Here is a 20,847-nt window from a genome sequence, read left to right as displayed (position 1 = left end):
TGCGATGTGCAGCCATTTCTGTCCTTTAGGCTTGTGCATATAGTAATAATGCAGCTGCTGTGCCCCATATAGTAATAATGTCCCCTGATGTGCCCCCATATAATAATAATGTCTACTGCTGTGGCCCCATATAGTAATAATGCCTCCTTGTGGACCCTCCATATAGTAATAATGTCCCCTGCTGTGCCCACATACAGGAATCATGTCTCCTGCTGTGCCTCCATATAGTAATATTGCCCCTCTGCTGTGCTTCCTATATAGTAATAATGCACCTGCTGTGCCCCCATATAATAATAATGCCCCCTCGGCTGTGCCCCCTTATAGTAATAATACCCCCTGCTGTGCCTTCATATATTAATAAAGCTCTCTGCTGTGCCCCATATAGTAATAATGCCTCCTGCGGTGCCCCCATATTGTAATAATGCCCCCTCTTTGCCCCCATATAGTAATAATGCCCCCTGCTGTAGTCTACTATATAGTAATAATGTCCCCTGCTGTGGTCTTCCATATAGTAATAATGTCCCCTGCTGTGCCCCATAAAATAATAATGTCCCTTTCTGTGCCCTCCATATAGTAATAATGTCCCCTGCTGTGCCCCCCCATACAGTAATAATGCGCCTGCTGTGCCCTCCATATAGTAATATTGTCCCCTGCTGTGCCCCCATATAGTAATAATGTCCCCTGCTGTGTCCCCATATAGTAATAATGTCCCCTGCTGTTCTCCTCCATATAGTAATAATGCACCTGCTATGCCCCCTTATAGTAATAATGCGCCTGCTGTAATTAGCAGTAATAAAGTTAATCAGGGGAACTTGCAGTAATAAAGTTCCCCTGATTAGCTGCAATTGACCAGACCTGCACCCCCCCACACACACACACTACCCCACCTGACCCCCTCCACACACACACACACACACACACACACACACATACTACCCTATCTGACCCCCCCCCACACACATACTACCCCATCTGACCCCATCTCTGCCCCCACATACTACCCCACCTGGACCCCATCTTGACCCCCTCCACACATACGCACACACACATATTACCCCCACCGGGAACCATCTTAACCCCCCTTCCCCCAGCAACAAACACACACACACACTAACTCACTTGAGACACCCCCCTCCCCCCTCCGGTTAGAATTCTCACCAACTTGCACCACCTCTCAGGTCATCCAGGTCGCTGTGATGTGAGAAAGCACAAACTGCCGGGTTACTTGCTGGAGCGTGTCTGGTGGTACAAGAGAGGCTGGTCAGGATCGTGGTGCTGCGGCAGCTGTCTACAGCTCACACATCCGCAGCTGCTGTTATTTCGGCGAGTGGCGGGAGCAAATAACTTTCAGGGCTAGGCAAAATTCATTCGGGGCTTGAGCCCCATATGATCATGCCTGACGACGCCATTGCTGGTGATCTTTAGTAAACTGCAGACAGGCAGCAATGTTCTTCATGGAGAGCAGCATTATCCTTGCTATCCTGCCATGCTCACCGTTATTGTTTAGTGTCTTCCTGATAGTGGAGTCATGCACATTATTATGTAGGAAAGATGTCCAGTTGCTCAGAGGTTTCTTTTGGCTTCTTTGTGACCTTGCAGAAAATTATATAATGTAATCTTTTCTGGCCAATCACTTCTGGGGGGGGGGGGGGGACCAGCATTACCCGGCTTCATCATGTGATCAGCATTACCAGGCTTCATCATGTGATCAACATTACCAGGCTTCATCATGTGATCAGCATTACCAGGCTTCATCATGTGATCAGCATTGCCAGGCTTCATCATGTGATCATCATTAACAGGCTTCATCATGTGATTGGCATTACGAGGTTTCATCATGTGATCATCATTACCAAGCTCCATCATGTGATCAGCATTACCAGGCTTCATCATGTGATCAGCATTACCAGGCTTCATCATGTGCTCAGCATTACAGGGCTTCATCATGTGCTCAGCATTACATGGCGTCATCATTGGATCAGCATTGCTAGGCTACATCAGGTGATAAGCAATATAAGGCTACATCAGGCGATCAGCAATAACCGGCTACATCAAATGATAAGCAATACCAGGCTACATCAGAGGATCAGCATTACCAGACTTCATCAGGTGATCAGCATTGCCTGATTATTTATGACAAGAAAAACAAGTGTGTTTAGGGCTGGTAATACAGATCTCATGGTGAAGCCTGGTAATACTGGGCCCATGACAAAGCCCAGACAGTCAATTAAGACAACACTGCAAAGTGCAAATGACCAATTAGGCCATAATTATGTATACAATGAAACACAACAAACCTGCAAATGTGCGAATACAGCCTAAGGCTGGGTTCACACTACGTATATTTCAGTCAGTATTGTGGTCCTCATATTGCAACCAAAACCAGGAGTGGATTAAAAACACAGAAAGGCTCTGTTCACACAATGGTGAAATTGAGTGGATGGCCGCCATTTAATGGCAAATATTTGCTGTTATTTTAAAACAACGGCTGTTATATTAAAATAATGGCAGTTATTTACCGTTATATGGCGGCCATCCACTCAATTTCACCATTATGTGAACAGATCCTTTCTGTGTTTTTAATCCACTCCTGGTTTTGGTTGTAATATGAGGACCACAATACTGACTGAAATATACGTAGTGTGAACCCAACCTCAATGTTCACATAGTTTTGCCACTCACAGGTCTGTGACATCTCACAATTACCTCAATAAATAGATGACCAATAGTGATGAGTGATAGGAGATACTCGATCGAGTAGTACACTATTCGAAATACTCGTTTTCAATCGAGTATTCGATCAAAAACGCAGTAAAACTTTGATTCCCCTCCCACCTTCCCTGACTTTTTTTTTTTTTTTTTAACAATAACTATGCAAGGTGGGGGGGGGGGGGGGGAGGGCAGGGACAGGGACAGGCACTAGGAGTGCAGAGGAAGGAAAAAAAGAAAAGCATCTGCATTCATTGGCTGGTTACACCATGTGACCTTTACAGTAATAAAATAGTGGATTTGAGATTCGTTATCAGATGCTACTTGGAGCTAGACAGAGAGACATTGTATAGCAGGGACAGTCAGGTGTTAGGTGATTTTAGGCAGGAGGGACCCCCAAAAGCCCTTGTTAGGGCTAAAATTATAGATAGCAGAGATTGATATCACACATATATACAGCCATTAAACCGGCTAGTAGCACATCAGTGTGTTCAGATAGGCGGGCAGCTGGAGTGCACTGTGAGAAATAGGCTGCAGGGTATCTACTTGCTGAAAACTTTAGATAAAGGCTATACAGCTGTATACTGAGAGTGTGTCAAAAAATATAATAATTTGGTAGTACTTTTTTGCATTCTGTGCGTAACATTAACCACTGGAACGCCTGTTGCCTGAAGGCATTTCTTAAAAATTATGTATCGGGTATACGGCTGTATAGCTGTATACTGAGAGTGTGCAAAAAAAAAAAAATGGTACTACTGTCTTGAAATTGAAAAATTGAAAACAGTTCAACAGCTCCAATGCGTAAGGCTAGTGCAAAGGGACGGGGACGAGGACGGGGGTGCGGAAATGCCAGTGGGGGCACAAGAGGCAGCCAGCATTACAGTCATCAGGCATCCCTGGGTTCATTGAACAATTAGGCAGGGGCAGGGGTACACCGCTGCTGAGGCCCAAGGGAACAGCTAGTAAAATGGATAGCCACTCACTTGTCTAGCACCCAATAATCTACCCAGTCCACTCCTTCCTCTAAACCTGCCCAATCTCACCAATCTCGTGAAACTTCTATCACTGCAGGGCCTGTACGAGTATGAGTACCTGGACGACTGCAACCCTGTTCTCCCTGATCCCTCGGCAGCCTACAGTTACTGGATCTCTAAGTTGGACATTTGGCGAAAACTGTCCCTGTACACTTTTGAGGTGCTGGCCTGCCCTGCCACTAGTGTTCTGCCTGAAATGGTGTTCAGCGCAGCCGGGGGCAGCATTACAGATAAGCGCAGCTGCCTGTCAACTGACAGTGCTAACCGGCTGACGCTCATAAAAATGATCAGCCACTGCATTGACTTTGGTCTTCACCAAAAGTGAAGTGTCATGTGTCTGCTCCAGCTCATTTCCTCCTCCTCAACCATTGTAGAAATGGGCCATTTGGGGAAAAAAAGCATTGAGGCTTACCTAAACGGCTATCCTCATAATTTTTTCGATGGCTCTTACAAGGGCCTTCATATACATTTTTAGAGGGCTCACTTCAAGGGCCATCCATAAATGTTTTCTGAGGGCTCACCTCAAGGGCCTCAATCTAATTTTTGGAGAGCTTACCTCAAGGGCCTCAAACTCTGCTTCTAAAATGCTCACCTCAAGGGCCTCAAAAGTACTCATCTCAAGGGCCATACATAGAATAGTGGATTTGAGATTCGTTATCAGATACTACCTGGAGCTAGAGAGGGAGACGGTGTGTAGCAGAGTGAGTTAGTTATTAGGTGATTTTAGGCACGAGAGACCCCCGAAAGCCCTTGTTAAGGCAAAAACTTGTGTGGGGGCAAAAACTTGGCATTTCAACTTTCAATCAGAATCTTGCTATTTTGGTAGGATCCTTGTGTTGTCTATTTTGAACAATTTTATCTCTGGATAAAAACTTGTTTGGGGGTGTCCTCCGTCTTCCTTTCATTTTGTAACAGTTTCAAAGGCAGGCTGGTAAAGACCACTTTATCGGCTGTTTATTTAATATTCAATTTTACATTAACTCGAATGTAATTCAATCTTTCATTTACCTTTTTTTTATTAAATTGAATCAAATGGGAATGTTGGAGGAATCACCTCAAGGGCCACAAAATCAATTTTTGAAGGACTCACTTTAAGGGCCTGCTAATTTTCTTTCTATATGGTTTTAGGTGAAAGAAATCATTGTTTAGCAGGCAGGATCAATCAGGTTGGTAGACGCAGAAGTGATGGATGGTTTTTCCATCAAATTCAATTTAATATTACCTTCCCTTAGATAGCCTTTAAAGGATTTAAAGTGTGAAAATTCTAATTCCAGCGTCTCTTAAAAAGACTGTATTGTTATCAGTTCTCCTGTAACTCCCAGGATTTTTGGAGGGCTCACCTCACCAACGGGCCTTAATTTCAACTTATTACATGGTTTCCATGAGAACCTCACTCCTTTATGTGTAGAACGTGTCTGACCACATCACACACACACACTATGACAGTTAGAGGTGGGTGCTGTTTGATTTCCCCCTTGCCTATGCCATTTGTAGTTGTCATAGGCAAGGTGATTTAACCCCTAGCTGCACCAGGACATTACTGAACCAGGACATTACTGAACCACTAAGGGAGTTCAGAGGGGGGTCACACGGCGACCCCGCTCTGAACTGCCGCGATCCTGGGTGCTATATGCAGCCCGGGACCGCGGCTATTAGCAGCCACGGTCCGATCGCCGTGCCCGCTTATTAAGTATTTAGAGGCAGCTGTCAAAGTTGATAGCTGCATCTAAATACTTGATGTCTGCCTTCCCTGGTGGTCTAATGGGCGGATCGTCCACCTGCGACACGATCGCGGAGGGGCGATCCCCGTATCCTCATCCGGCAGGGGTCTGCTCCGTAATGCAGCAGCCGAAAGCAATAGAGCACAGATCTCATGGATCTATTCAGTATATCTATCAGTCAGTGCAGTAATACTAGAAGTCCCCCAGGGGGAATGACCCTAACCTCAGCGGGACTTCTAGTATGTGTGTAAAAAAAAAAAAGTTTGTTTATTATTTATTCCCCATTTAATAAATAAACATGTTTGGTATCGCTGCGTGTGTAATCGCCTGAACTATTAAATTATCGCATTCCAAATCTCGCACAGAACACAGCGTAAGCGTAATGAAAAGCAATTAAAAAGTCGCATATGCGCAATCAAGGTACCGATAGAAAGAACACAGCATGGCGCAAAAAATGACACCTCACATGGCCTCATAGATTAAAGGATAAAAGCGCTTCAAGCATGGTAATAGAGCAATTTTAAGAAACATATTTTTTTAAAAGGTTTCAATTTTTTAAAGACCATCAAATAAAATAAAAAATATACAAGTTACATATCGTAATCGTAATCATAACAACTTATGGAACATGTGTAACAAGTCAGTTTTACCCTAGGGTGAACAGAATAAAAACAACCCCCCCCCCCATAAAAAAATTTGTGTTTTTGTTTTTTTGTTTTGTTTTTAAATTTCACCACACATATAATTTTTTTCTGATTTTCCAGCATATTTTAGGCAAAAATTACGTCTGCCATTGCAAAGTACAATTGGTGGCGCAAAAAATAGGGGCTCATCTGAGTCTCTAGGTGGAAAAAATGCACGCCCTATGGACTTATATACACAAGGAGGAAAAAACGAAATTGCAAAAATGAAAACTGGCTGTGTCCCCTAAGGGTTAAAGGGGTGCATGAAAAGTTTTCTTTTGTTTAAAATTTGGCTTTCTGTCCATGCTAATGTAGAGGAAAGAAGGTTTCCTTGTGTATTTTCAACTTTACACGTTTTATTGTGTTTGGAGTGTTTAGTTGATGATAGTGGTGTAATGCTGCGACTTTGGCATGTTAGATGCACCCCGGCATGCTTCCTCTGCTGTCCTAGTTGCATTCCAGTGGTGTTTGCATCATTTCCTGAGGTGTCATTGTGGACTTGGTGATCTCCAAATGGTCGAACTTTGGTTTCCAATAAACAAGCATTTTTCTCCCATAGACTTTAATGGGATTTGATATTCCATCGAATAGTCAAGTATCGGGGTCTACTCGACTCGGTATTCAAAAATTCCTCATGTCTAATGACCAAGTCTTATATTTTTCATACCTTCAAGGGTGGAGATGTGGTCCTAAACGTAACACAGCCCAATTTAACACTTCCACAAGTCAAATGTTCCTTAAGTTCCTGTCTGTGAGTCAACTCCAGCATTTTCCAAAGCCAAGACAAGCAAATTACTACTGGTAGTTTATGTTTCAAGAAAAGCATCACGTTTCTACAACCTTCTAGTAGTCCACAAATGGATAATCTTCTGCCTAAGGGCCTCCTGGCATCTACTGTTCACTTCTTAGGCCTTTGGTTGGAGATGGAGCTGACCGACTTCCATGTCAGTGATCGTACTCCTGTATACCCCCTCCTGGTCTTGTGTGACAGATCTGCATATTCTTCATTGATTACGAATATTGCTTGTTAACCCCAGCCAGCCAAACTGTGAAGATCCTTGTAAGCAAAGTTTAATGTAATTGAAAAAGTTCCTTAAAAGATATTACCACCGGCAAATGAAATTCTCCATATGGAAGGCGCTAGTGCACCAACAAGCTCTGCACTACGCCATATGTTGCACGTCCTGTTCAGTCCAATACAAAGAGAAGTTACATCTACTTACCCCTCACAGTCTTAGTTGGTGCACTGTAGGCACTATTGTAAATTAAAAAGATAATCGGGGGACCCCCCTTAGTGTAAAGCTGGGAAGACAACTAAATCCATTATTAAGGTAGTGGCTTCAAGATGGAGGCCTTCTCTTTGAGTTTGGTTTATTGAAAATCCAGCTGGGAACAGAAAAGACATGACCCCTATCTGGACATGTACAACCAATGTGTGATCCAGGCCTTCAGGAAATACCATTTATAGGAAAAAAAAAATTATTTATGAAAGTTTTTTTAAAAAATTTATAGTTTTTTATGGGAGGTACATAGACGATCTGCTGCTAATATGGAAAGGTACAGAGGAGGATTTGAAAGATTTTATGTTTTTTATTAATAACAATACATGGGGTCTCAAATTTAGTGAGAGTTATAGTCAAAATGAAATTGTGTTTTTAGATATAAATATATATATAAAAGAAAATCTTATCAACACAAAAACTTTTTTTAAACCAATAGATGCTAACGGCTATTTGCACTTTTCCAGTCAACATAAGAAGAGCTGGAAAGAAAATATCCCCTTTGGGCAAATGATAAGAATGAAAAGGAATTGTACAGAAGAAAAAATCTTCGAAGAACAAACTAATATTTTAGAGAAAAGATTTTTGCAAAAAAAGTTCCCTCGCAAAATCATAGAAGGGGCAAAGAAAAGAGCTATGGAATGAAATAGCAAAGAACACTTGGGAAAGAAAAAAGAAGACGATAAAAAGAAAGGAGAGAAAAGTGACATACAAGAAAATAGAAAAAATGATGTTAATTTTATTACTCGATATTCAGCCAATCATATACAAATAAAAAATATTTTAAAGAAAAATTGGAATATTTTACAGAGGGATCCGTTTCTAAAAGACTGTATAGGTAAAAGTCATCTAAATTGTGGATCAGAGTATGTGATCTACGTGCTGGAGTGCCCGTGTGGCCTCCAGTACGTGGGTAGAACTAGTCAAACACTATCAAAAAGATTTAATACACATCGTTTCAACATCAAACATAAATACGGGAAACACAGTGTGTCCCGTCATTTCGCGATGTTTCATAATGCTGACGATAGCCTACTGAAAGTATATCCAATAGAGCAAATACATTTCTCACTCAATAGATTTGCAAAATTATGTAAAAGAGAAAGTTATTGGATATTTAAATTAAACACCCTGGTACCAAATGGGCTTAATGAAACAATAGAACGAGTATGAAAGGAAAGGGGGTTAATAAGGGAAGGGTTTTCTAACAAAATAAAAGTGGAAGTGACATCACAAAAGGGAGGGTATCCCCTCTTATATATAAATATGTGTGTTTAGTATCTAATGTATTATCGTCCCTGATGAAGGAACTTGTAGTTCTGATACGCGTCGGACAGAATAAAGTTGTCTACTTGTTTTACAATAGTGGTAAACAGAAGAGGTTGGTGGGATTTGTCTGGCGCAACCACCCCTATTGGAACACCGGCCACGTTCCCCTGTAACTTCTCTGAATGAGGAGAACTCCTGGCACTGGTGTGAAGTCAAATTCAGGCTTTTATTTGATGCAACGCGTTTCGAGGGTGCAATCCCCTCTTCATCAGGCATAATACAGGTAACAAACAACAATCTTTTATAGTAAAACAGTAATGGATGACCCGGAAGTGCTTTCTGCTCTCTAGTGACCTCTGACATCATCATCCCACATTACACTGATACTAACAAACATTTGGCTAAAAACACATATCTTTCAACCGGAGATTGAATAAAATAAAATAAAAATACACATCCTCATAAAAAGCGTTCTTTACATTTAGTGGAAATGCTTCTCTGCTGTTTTCCAGACTTATAAGATCACTATCTCTATCCCATATGGCTTTATAGTGCTGGACATAGATCATTACCAATATCAGCTGCAGGAGGCAGAATGTCTAAATGGTCTAGTGGTAAGTGTCTGGCCTATGACCAATGAGCCTAGCTGAAGTCATGGGTTCAAGCCCCTTGGGAGGTTAATAAATAGAATAAGAGTATAATAAATTTCACTTTACATATATCTATATTGATACTACATAGTACAAGGTAAATCCACCCTACAGTGAGTGATTATGAATTTATATTGTGTGATTGATTATAACCTTAAAACATACATCAGATCTCTGCTACTTGGAAATCATTATAATATAGAATATAATATAAAAAGATATATAAAAAATTGTATAAAAACGGCATTTGCTAAATACCTCTATAATATGTACTATTTGTGATCGTCGAACACTACCCATAGGTATAAGTATATGTGAATCTTCACTTGACAGACCTCAGAGTCTGTGGCTACTTGTTTTAGTTATACTCATAGCTTATTTCTAAGTGCGGTGTGCACCTATCCGGGTGTATTGAGAGTTCACCTGGGAGGATCACCACGGGAGTCCGCAACATACATGCCGGAACTGAAGACTCTGGGAGGACTTCCAGCAGTAGAATACCGCCTATCCTAATACAAGCGATCCGGGCAACGGGGGGGGAGTAGGTCGATCTCCCCTCCGAGAAGTGAGTGAACATTGTTTTACCTTTCCTTTCATTGTACAATAGAGCTGGTTTAGAAGTTGATCGCTCCCCACTTTTATGTTTTCCTTGTGCTTGTTGCCGGTTTCATCTACTTATAGGAAGGAATGACAGTCCTGCAATGTCTAAGCCCAGCCGCACCTGCACCCTCCCAGACCACGGATGAGAGGCAGTATGGTATAGAAGAGCCCGCACAGGCAGTAGCAAATACACAAGAAAGGGGCAAGAAAGGCTTCAGGTGGTGTTCTGTGGACTGGACCGGGCAGCTCCCAGCATCCCGATTGATTATGATGTTGGGAGGGCCTAAATGATTTAAAAGTTCATGCTGGTGTACTGACACAGCCGCGCAGTTGTGTCAGTACACAATCTTTTAAACTGGACAGGAGGTCTATAGCGGTCCCAATCCAAAACTGTTGCCCCCCCAGGGAGTACATGACACTCAGTGGTGGTATCTCTCTGGGTATTAGGACCATAACATAGAGGGACAGGTTTGGGAGTGGGCCACCGTTATTAGGGCGTATAATCCTGTCTATGTATAGGGCATTCCAGATATCCTGTTCTAGAGTTAGAATCCCCAGGCCCATGTATACCTCCCATTCATCTATACATTATATCCAGAGGACTGGGATCTAGACAGATCCACTTCCAGCCCAGAGTGGGCAATTGGTGTGCGGGAACACTTTTTGGTATATTTTAATCCTGTAATAAAAGTTATGTTTTAAGTTTGCACTTGCTGTGAGACCCAATAGATGAAGCTCACAGCTCGGGCTCCCCCTCCCTATGGAATGACCTTTTGAAAGGTCATAAAGTATTCTCAGTAATGTTTCCCATTTTAATCAATGAGACAGACCCTCTCTATTGTTGTCTATGTCCATGGGCCTTACTAAAATTCATATTTATAAGTACGTACCCTCAATAATAATATATAAAGCAGTTTTCATCAGATATTGTGTATGGAAGAACCCCCATTAGTAGTATAAAAAACTTCCATAGGGGATTGCAGCGGGAGAAACACATGAGACAAATAAGTTTTAATTATCCTAAAAAACAGGAGACGCAGATGCTACAAAGTATCAACACTCGGTGTAATAATTCCTGAGAGGTTTATAACCGCAATTAATATCCCTCCAAGTTATTACAAGAGGGAATAAATAGGGATGTAAGAAGCCGGGAGGGCGCTTCTCCGAAGGGTGAGAAGATATCATCACCGGCAAACAGAATTCTCCAGATACAGGAAGAAGCCGACAGTCACTTATAATCTTATAATCTGCAAGAACTTCTTTCTGCTATGGGAGTCGATCTATACAAGGTAAGTGTTACAATAAATGAGACTTTGCGTCCTTTTACACAGATTTATCTAAAAAATTATTGAAGCCAAAGCCAGGAACAGACTATAAACAGAGGTCATAAAGGAAAGACTGAGATTTCTCCTCTTTTTAAATCTATTCCTGATAATCTCTCAGATAATCTGTGTGTGTAAAAGGACCCTAAGGCGTAGACATCTATCACACTGATATCACCCTGCGTGATAGCGTCCGGACGTTCCGTCCTGAAGGAAAATCATAGGAGATGTGCGGCTGTCGACTGACTGCAGAAAAAGGCGGCAAGTACAATCCTGCCATCCTCCTGCCTGACTGGTCAAACATGCTAAAGGTCGTGTAAAAGATCGAGACTCGTTTACAGGCAGGTCATCATCAGGTCATCTCTACTATGTCAGAAAGCCACTGTGGAGTCATCCATCAAATTTACCCTGAGATAAGGGAGAACAATGGATGGATCCGTTCATCCAGTACAGAGTCAACCCCAATTGCTTTCAATGTTCTGGAAAAGAATAAGGTAATACTCAGTGGCGGCATCTTGTGGCCAAACAGTAGTAAGACATCTCTGAAAATATAATGCAGAAAGACATAGGTAACTCATACAAAAATACCTTCAGGGACCGACTAGACAAAGGGCCCTATTCCACCGGACGATTATCGTTCAGATTATCGTTAAATCGTTCGAATCTAAACGATAATCGTTCGGTTGAAATGCAGTTAACGATTAACGACCGAACGAGAAATCGTTGATCGCTTTATAATACCTGGATCTATTTTTATCTTTGCTCGTCGCAAAACGTTCGCAAAATGTTCGCAAATCGTTCGGATTGAATAAAACATCATTCGGTCGTTTGCAATAGATACGAACGCAATAGCGAATAAATAGCAAAGAAAAACTATCGCAATTACGATGATAAGTAACGATCATCGTTCCATGGAAATGAGTGAACGTTTTCAGGTCTTTCGCAATAGCGGTCGTTTGAGATCGTTAATCGTTAACGATTATGCAAACGATAATCGTCCGGTGGAATAGGGCCCAAAGGAAGGAACCAATCAGTGGAACGTGGGTTTCGCAACACTACACATACATCATGGGTTGATGACTGGTTCAACCACCTTCACTTACACTATACTACATATAAAATATGGTTGGACCATTGTTAAAATTAAGCTCTTTCGCCCTTCTGATATTTGTATCCCTCGTCTATGTTTTATTTTGTTATATATATGTACCCCCCAAATTGTATAGTGCTGTGAAATATTATGATGCTATATAAATAAAATTATTATTGTACATACATAAGATTATTTGTCCTGTGCTAACCCTGAATTACTTCCTGTATTATACTCCAGAGCTGCACTCACTATTTTGCTGGTGGGGTCATTATGTAGATACATTATATTACTGACCCTGAATTACTTCCTCTATTATACTCCAGAGCTGCACTCACTATTCTGCTGGTGGGGTCACTGTGTACATACATTACATTACTGATTCTGTACTGATCCTGAGTTACATCCTGCATTATACTCCAGAGCTGCACTCACTATTCTGCTGGTGGGGTCTCTATGTACATACATTTTATTACTGATCCTTAGTCACATCCTGTATTATACTCCAGAGCTGCACTCACTATTCTGTTGGTGGGGTCACTGTGTACATACATTACTTATCCTATACTGATCCTGAGTTACTGTATTATACTCCAGAGCTGCACTCACTATTCTGCTGTTGGGGTCACTGTGTACATACATTTTATTACTGATCCTGAGTCACATCCTGTATTATACTCCAGAGCTGCACTTACTTTTCTGCTGTTAAAGTCACAGGGGGACATGTATTAACGGGCATACAGGGCTTTTTCGGCGGCAAGTGCCGATTTGCGCATTATTTTATTTGCAAATGGCCGATTTGCGAATAAAATATTCGCAAATCGGCACTTTCCGCCGGGTACGCCAGGGGGTGGGGAGGGGGTGTGAAGGGCAGTCCGCGCGATTCACCATCCGTTCCGCCAAAAGATACGCCTAAAACCTACTCCAGTCCTCAGCTGGCATAGGTTTTCGGCCGCCTCTACATAAATCCCCGTAGCGCTGGAGATGTGGGGACATTTATAAGTCCGGCGTAAAAAACGCCGGACTTAATAAATGTTCCCCACAGTGTACATATCTCCTATAGCTCTCTATACGATACATAAGGTCCACCAAAGGCTGGGTAACAGATGGGCTGTGGGGCAGTGCTAGAGGGCCTGGCAGCTGAGAACTCCAGTACATCTATTCACCTTCATTATTGGACATGACAGAATCATCATTCACAAAATAAAGTTCCAGGGCAGTCATCGGAGGTCTTCAAGCGAGACGGTGGCCACAGCAATTAAGGGGCCCAAACTTACTTATTTTTCCATTTGATTGTATAACCAGGCAGATGAGGATTATCTCCACCCAGGAGTTTTTCATAATCTGACGACTACTCTCGTAACTGAATTCATCATCTTTGGCTTCCCGAGTCTTCAGCAGTACCAGCTTCTGCTCTTCTGTGTGTTTCTCCTCATCTACCTGCTTACCATCACTGGGAATGGAAGCATCTTCTTCTTGGTGGTACTTGACCGCCGGCTGCATACTCCTATGTATTTCTTTGTTGGTAATTTGTCTTTACTCGATCTGAGCTACGCAACGGTAACCATCCCCAAGATGTTGGCCAAGTTCTCCATGAACCTTGACACCATTTCTTATACAGCCTGCTTTGCTCAGATGTATATTTTTGAGTCTTTAGCAGCAGTAGAATGTTTATTACTAACAGTAATGGCTTATGACCGATATGTCGCCATATGTTCTCCTCTACATTATCCAACCATTATGACTAAGAGACGATATCTACTGTTGATGGTTATGGCATGGGTTGGCGGCTTTGTTGTTACAGCCACAATCCTAATCTTAGCCTTGAGGTTATTATTTTGTGGCCCAAATATCATCTATCATTACTACTGTGATCATCCACCATTGTTGCAGTTGGCCTGTGTTGATACCTCCATTAACGTAGTGGTCGGCTCCACGATTGGGGCATCAGTTCTTCTAATAACACTGACTCTTGTGATCGTTTCTTACATTAAAATCATATTAATCATCCTCAAAATGAATTCCAAAGAAGGACGTATGAAGACGTTCTCCACATGCGGCTCACACTTTGCTGTGGTCAGTATCTTCTTCTTGCCGCTTATCTTCATGTATATCCGACCAAAGGCTTCCTACTCCTCAGATGTGGACTCTCTGGTGGCCCTGCTATACACAGTATTAACACCAATGATAAATCCGGTTATATACAGCCTCAGGAACAAGGACATTATAAAGGCTTTCAAGAAGAAAATCCACTTTCAGGTGGAAACCAAAGAATAGCAAAGATCTAATAAATTCTGTGTTAATTATGAATAAATACGTTACATTTATAACTAAATGGTGAATAAATCCACCTATATTACTCTGTGAGTCTGTAGATAAGGTCTCACAATCTGGATTTCCTGATCTTTCAGCATTATATAGCATGGACGTATTAGCAGGAAAACATCTTATGCCCATGGCCAGTTTATGACTTATTACTGTTCTGAGTTGTACAGATATGTATTATGGAGCATGTGTTGGACTGGGGTATCTGGGGCCCACCAGAGGAAATGATGCTCCTCCATATTTTCTAGATGCATTGAATCATTTGGATAATTAAAGTGAAAACGTTACCTTGTGTAAGGAATAGTAAGGAATAAATATGTTTTTCTTTAATTATTATAGGATAATGCAGTGTCCTGGTACCTGTGCCCCAGCTGCCATAATATAAGGTTGTTGTGTGGGTAGCCAAGCCCTTTGCCAGGGTCTCTATGTTTCTCTTTCAGTTGATAAAGTCTAACTTCAGTTAATTTATTTTTCAGGAGATTGTACCTAAGATTGTTTCCAGTCTACAATCTACAATTTTTTTTCCAGCTCCAAAAGGGACAAATGTCAGCTTTGGCTTTCTGTCAAGTGCTGGCAGCCATGGGGTATCCTGGGCAGAAGTAGAATGTTATTGTGCACCAAAAACCTTATGCTTCTTCCTAGGAAACCCCATGGCAGTAAGCATAGACATTGCTTGAGGGCAGAGGTAAGAAGGATTTTTATTTATTTTACATAGTTAAATAGCATGGTTGAAAAAAGACACCTGTCCATCAAGTTCAAGTCCATCAAGGAGGGGATGGATGTAGGGAAGGGGGATATACAAGGAGGGAATGGATGTAGGGAAGGGGGGGCAGGATGATGATAGGTTCTATGCATTAATGTTATTTTGGTCTAAGATCTTGGCTAAGCCGGTTTTGAGACCTCCAGTGTTTTTGCTGTGACCAGATCCTGGGGTGACTGTTCTACAAATCACTGTTCTTATGGAAAGCCGTCTTGTCAGCTCCAAAGATTTAACCTTTTTTTCTCCAGGCGGAGGCAGTGCCCTCTTGTCTGTCCAGGCGGAGGCGGTGCCCTCTTGTCTCTCCGGGCGGAGGGAGTGCCCCCTTGTCTCTCCAGGCGGAGGCAGTGCCCCCTTGTCTCTCCAGATGGAGGCAGTGCCCCCTTGTCTCTCCAGGCGGAGGCAGTGCCCCCTTGTCTCTCCAGATGGAGGCAGTGCCCCCTTGTCTCTCCAGGTGGAGGCAGTGCCCCCTTGTCTCTCCAGGCGGAGGGAGTGCCCCCTTGTCTCTCCAGGCGGAGGCAGTGCCCCCTTGTCTCTCCAGGCGGAGGCAGTGCCCTCTTGTCTCTCCAGGTGGAGGCAGTGCCCTCTTGTCTCTCCAGGCGGAGTCAGTGCCCCTTTGTCTCTCCAGGCGGAGGCAGTGCCCCCTTGTCTCTCCGGGCGGAGGCAGTGCCCTCTTGTCCTTTGAGGGGGTTTTACCTGGAACATCTTTTCCCCATATTTCTTGTAGGGGACAATTATATATTTAAATAAATTAACCATATCTCCCCTTAAATGTCTTTGTACCCTCTCCAGCTCTAAAACATCCTTTTTATGAATTAGATTCCAAAACTGGACGGCATACTCCAGATGAGGCCGCACCAAAGCTTTATAAAGCGGTAATATTATATCCCTGTCCCCAGTCCAGGCCTGTTATATACATGACAATATCCTGCTGGCTTTAGAAGCAGCTGACTGACATTGTGTGCTGTTCTGTAGTCCATTATCTACACCCAGACCCTTTTCTACTGGTGACTCCCACAGTGTAACTCCCCCTTTATTTAATAACTTTTTCTTCACTATTTTTTTTTTTTCATTTAATAAAACTGTGAGTAAGCTCTCTGGGAGGTCGTATCAATATATATATTTTTAAAAACGTGTGTTTTTTTGTGTCTGATTAGTTAAAGTCGTCTCAGAGAAGACATCCATTACAACAGTGCTTAGTGTTATCCGGTAAAAGTCGTCTATCAGATAGCTTTCACTATTCAGCCATAAGTAACCAACAGTCTAATAACACCCCAACCTCCTCAGTCACCATTTTATTTATATAAAAAAAAATCTTTTCTATATAGTTCAGTCTAAAAAAAATATTAAGTAAAAATGAAACAAAATAAAGTCAATTCTAACCTATTGTAGTCTTCAGCTTTCCTTCCCAGCTTCCCAGTTATTTCACCTCTGGCCAGAAAATGCAGGAACTCCCGCAAAATGGCTGTAGCCCGGGTTTCTGCAGCCACTCTAATTCCCTCTCTCTCTGCCCCGATGTGAGACTTACAGTAATGTACTGGAAAAAAGACCCATTTTTGGTTAATAAACTGCAATGTGTGAACACAGCTTAAGGCTAAGTTCACACAACATATTTATTCAATTAATAACATGCGTTGTTGCAGATTGCACCCACAACCTAGTTAAAAAGAAATTAAGTTCTGCCGTACCAGATGAACTTCACTAACACCGGCCATTCTGTGACACAGCTGTTTTACAGAACTGCTGGTGTCAAATACATAATGTGAACCCGGCCTCAATGTTCAAATAGTTTTGTCACTCTCAGTTCTCTCAGCTGAGTGTAAGTGCAGGCACATTATAGCAGCAGTGTGTATAGCTGAGTGGAGTGTGAGTGCAGGCACATTATAGCAGCAATGTGTATAGCTGAGTGTGAGTGCAGGCACATTATAGCAGCAGCAAGTATAGCTTAGTGTGAGTGCAGGCACATTATAGCAGCAATGTGCATAGCTCAGTGGGAGTGCAGGCACATTATAGCAGCAGTGTGTATGGCTGAGTGTGAGGGCAGGCAGTTTATAGCAGCAGTGTGTATAGCTGAGTGTGAGTGCAGGCACATTATAGCAGCAGTGTGTAAAGCTGAGTGTGAGTGCAGGCACAATATAGCAGCAGTGTATATAGCTGAATGTGAGTGCAGGCACAATATAGCAGCAGTGTGTATAGCTGAGTTTTAGTGCACATTATAGCAGGAATGGAGAGAATGGGAAACACAAGGACTGACAGAGCCTGTAGGGAGTATGAAGGAATAAGGAGGACATATGTGGGCACAATATAGCAGCACTCTCTGACCAGGGAGAGAGGGGTTACAGCTATGAAGAGATTACCTCCACAGTCCTGTCCCCTGATGCAAGCCCCAGCCTGAAGTGGATCTGCCATGATTTGGAAGGTAAGGGAGACTTCCTGGGTTAGAATCAGCGGGGTCTACAGTACTGTAGACCCCGCTATGCAGACCATGCCCCTCCCTCACTCCCCCTCCCACCCAGTACAGGAGCTCTTAAACCAAAGCAATGTTCTAAAATAAATAAATAAATAAATATATATATATATATATATAAAAAATTTTTGAAGATGCGTTCCTAGATGTAACACATCCCATCTCAATGCTTGTGTATGAAGGCAGAGAGAGCTCAGATTGACCTTTACTTCCTCTAATTTACCAGCAAGAGAAGACTTACAAAGTATTATCCCTGCCAGAAGATGGTCTTCTATCTGCTTTAAAACATCATCTGGTATACTCTCTATATAAAGATGGGGTCAAAAAGAATTTGTTAGTGATACCCTCAGGGTACAACCTTGTCACAACCCTGACCTGGCTGATTATATTTTCATGGTGCCTATGATGTTGGTGGAGAAGAAGCCAAGACACCAGGACTCAAGGAGTTGTCAGAATGGCAGTTCAAAAGTTCTTAAAGGGATTATGTTTAATTTTTACAAGTATAAGATTGCAGGGGTTTTGACCTCTGAGCCTCCCAGGGATCTCTAGAATGGCATCTTGAATCCTTTGTTTTGAATGGAGCCATGGGTCGGTGGATGACCTGCTACTCCATTCACTCTCTATGGAGCCACTGGAGAAATCCGACTGCCACCTTCTGGATTTCATTTACTTTGAAGGACTTGAAGGACTTTGAAGGACAAGCACATCAGTTGGCTCACAATCCAATCTCTTTTCTTCTTTCTTACGCACATACACTCATCTTCACCACTTACAGGGAAGTTTCCTTTAGGCCCTTGTAGGAGGAGACACTGATGGAGGAAGTGTAGTTCAGTTCTAGTAAGGTTTTCATGGGAGAAAGACACGCAGAGCAAATATCCCTGCTGTAGCCAAGCCAGTGCCTGGCTTATGCCAGGACCCTTGGCTGGGGCAAGAGTTAGTTGAGGCTAGCCACTGAAGTGAGCAGATTCAGTTAGTTTCCTATAACTACCACTATATCAACTATGCAGTGCTAAATACTAAAAAGGAGAAGAGTCCAGGAACACCCTAACCCATACCATGAACCAGTCTAAAATGTGCAGGGCAGTTGTTAGGACTCGAGTCATGGGCTCAGCTCAGCGTCCATAGCAGTCAGACTGCTTTTCATGTTTTTACTCTGCTCTGCTATTCCTGTGTCCAGTGTTGCACTCACCCAGCAGATCAGCACTAGGTGTTTGTGATCAGAGTGATTGTGACTGACATCTGACTCTCCCAGTTAGCTGTCAGTATCTGGGCTGGGCTGGGACTTCTAGTCCTATAAGTGTCTACACTTGCCTCATGTTTCTTGCCTGTGAAAGTGCCTAGCTCACCCTAGTGTTACTTGATCTAGCATTTCCCTGTATTCATTTTCTGGTAACCTGACTTTTGCTATTGACAATTTGACTACCCCTTTGGACACGATTTTGTACTTTGCTGCTCGGCTGGTTTTGACCCGGATTTCTGACTTCCCTTCATTGTGTTGTGTATTGTCTTGTTTCGTTTTGTGCTTTCACTTTAGTGAGATCAGGGACTGCCGCCCAGTTGTCCGTTTGCTATATTAGAGCATCTGAAGCAAATAGGTAGGGGCAGCGGGGCGGGTGCCAGCTTTAGGGCTCACCTGTCCTTGTGTTTCCCTGTCCCTAGCCTAGCAGCAGTATCCTGAAACACATGAGCAACAAGCCTGGATATTACGAAGCTACCGAAAGAGGTCTACGTATCTTACAACGCAGGTAACTGGGAAGTCCCAGAAGCTTAGCTACACCCAGATAACCATGATGGGGGCTTTTATCACCTTATTAGGATGGGTAACTCGACACTGTAGGGCAGAAGGTGGTAAGACATAGTCTAAACACAGGTACAGGTACAACTATTTTACTCTAAAGTATTTCTTCAAAGTCCTGGCACAGTACATTGCTACACTGGGTCGGCGCACATTTGACAAACTCTTCTCCTCTGCTCAACTCTCCAAGCACCGCTACAACTACTTCTCTTCTACTCTACTTCTCTAAGCATCTACTCAAGCGCAAAAGTCTGTGTCAAAGCTTCTTCTATTGGTGAAAGTGTATTGTACGAATTGAAGAATTCTACAGTAAGGGAGCCTTCACACCTACCGGATCCACAGCGGATTTCATGCTGTGGATTCACAGCGAGATCCGCTGCAGATCCAGTCCCATTCATCCCTATAGAGCACATACTTGCGGGGGGATTGACATCCTGCTGTGAGTATATGCGTTAACCCCCTGCCGCCTACAGCCCCCCAACCCGTCACCGAGAGCATACATTCCCTGATTGGCTGAGCGGGACCGGAGCAGGACTGGAGCCGGGAGCCTGACATGCAGCCGCGTCGCTGAGCAGGTAATGTATGCTCGTTATTTTTCCCTGGACTGTGGGTGGCGGTACCGATAGTCTTGGTGGGTCAGTTGCCACTCAGGACTAATGTGACAAGAGCCCAAGGGACCCACTACAACTGGCAGGTTACCGACCATTGGGGAACATAGCCAGCCACATAAACAAAGCAGGCACCAACATCACACCTGTGTGCTGGACAAGCACTGGCGTCACAACAATGTCATCCTTGGCTGAGGTGACCTAACAACATCTATACCTGTACCTAACCACAGGTGCATTGACTAAAGTTCTACTCTATCTTGCAGTCGAGCTGCCATTTCCTAATGCAAGATGTAGATCTGAATGATGCCACAATGTGACAGCCACTAGTTCAGTGCCGGAGGCCTACCCAGGAATCAGGTGGGTCAGAGAAGCTCTTATATCCCTTCTCCTTTCTTGTTAAAGTTGAAATGGAAGTTAAAGAAGTGGTCTTTTTTCAGTTAAAGTACTTAGTATACAGTATTAGTACTACTGACAGCTTGAGAATCAAAGTATTCAGCCTTCTGACCTTGCCTTTGAGCTCTTCCTGCTAGTAAA

At 42.9% G+C, this 20,847-nt stretch overlaps 2 protein-coding genes across 2 annotated transcripts in view; both read left to right on the top strand.

Annotated features, from left to right (window-relative positions):
* The window catches only part of LOC138794020 (olfactory receptor 6N1-like), a 29,454-nt gene extending 25,386 nt beyond the window's left edge, over positions 1-4,068 (top strand). Inside the window, exon 5 of the mRNA XM_069972786.1 lies at positions 3,781-4,068. Within this exon, the coding sequence (XP_069828887.1) occupies positions 3,781-4,068 (288 nt within the window). The remainder of the gene's footprint in view (positions 1-3,780) is intronic.
* A 2,936-nt stretch (positions 4,069-7,004) lies between these two features.
* LOC138794019 (olfactory receptor 6N1-like) lies at positions 7,005-14,635 on the top strand. Its single transcript, XM_069972785.1, has 3 exons — positions 7,005-7,091; positions 9,209-9,310; positions 13,664-14,635. The coding sequence occupies exons 1-3, from the start codon at positions 7,005-7,007 to the stop codon at positions 14,633-14,635; spliced, it is 1,161 nt and encodes a 386-aa protein (XP_069828886.1).
* Positions 14,636-20,847: the final 6,212 nt, after the last annotated feature.

This window comes from Dendropsophus ebraccatus, chromosome 5, assembly GCF_027789765.1.
Source record: "Dendropsophus ebraccatus isolate aDenEbr1 chromosome 5, aDenEbr1.pat, whole genome shotgun sequence".
NCBI lineage: Eukaryota > Metazoa > Chordata > Amphibia > Anura > Hylidae > Dendropsophus > Dendropsophus ebraccatus.
The sequence above is the reverse complement of the archived record's forward strand: the minus strand, read 5'-3'. Positions and strand labels throughout refer to the sequence as shown.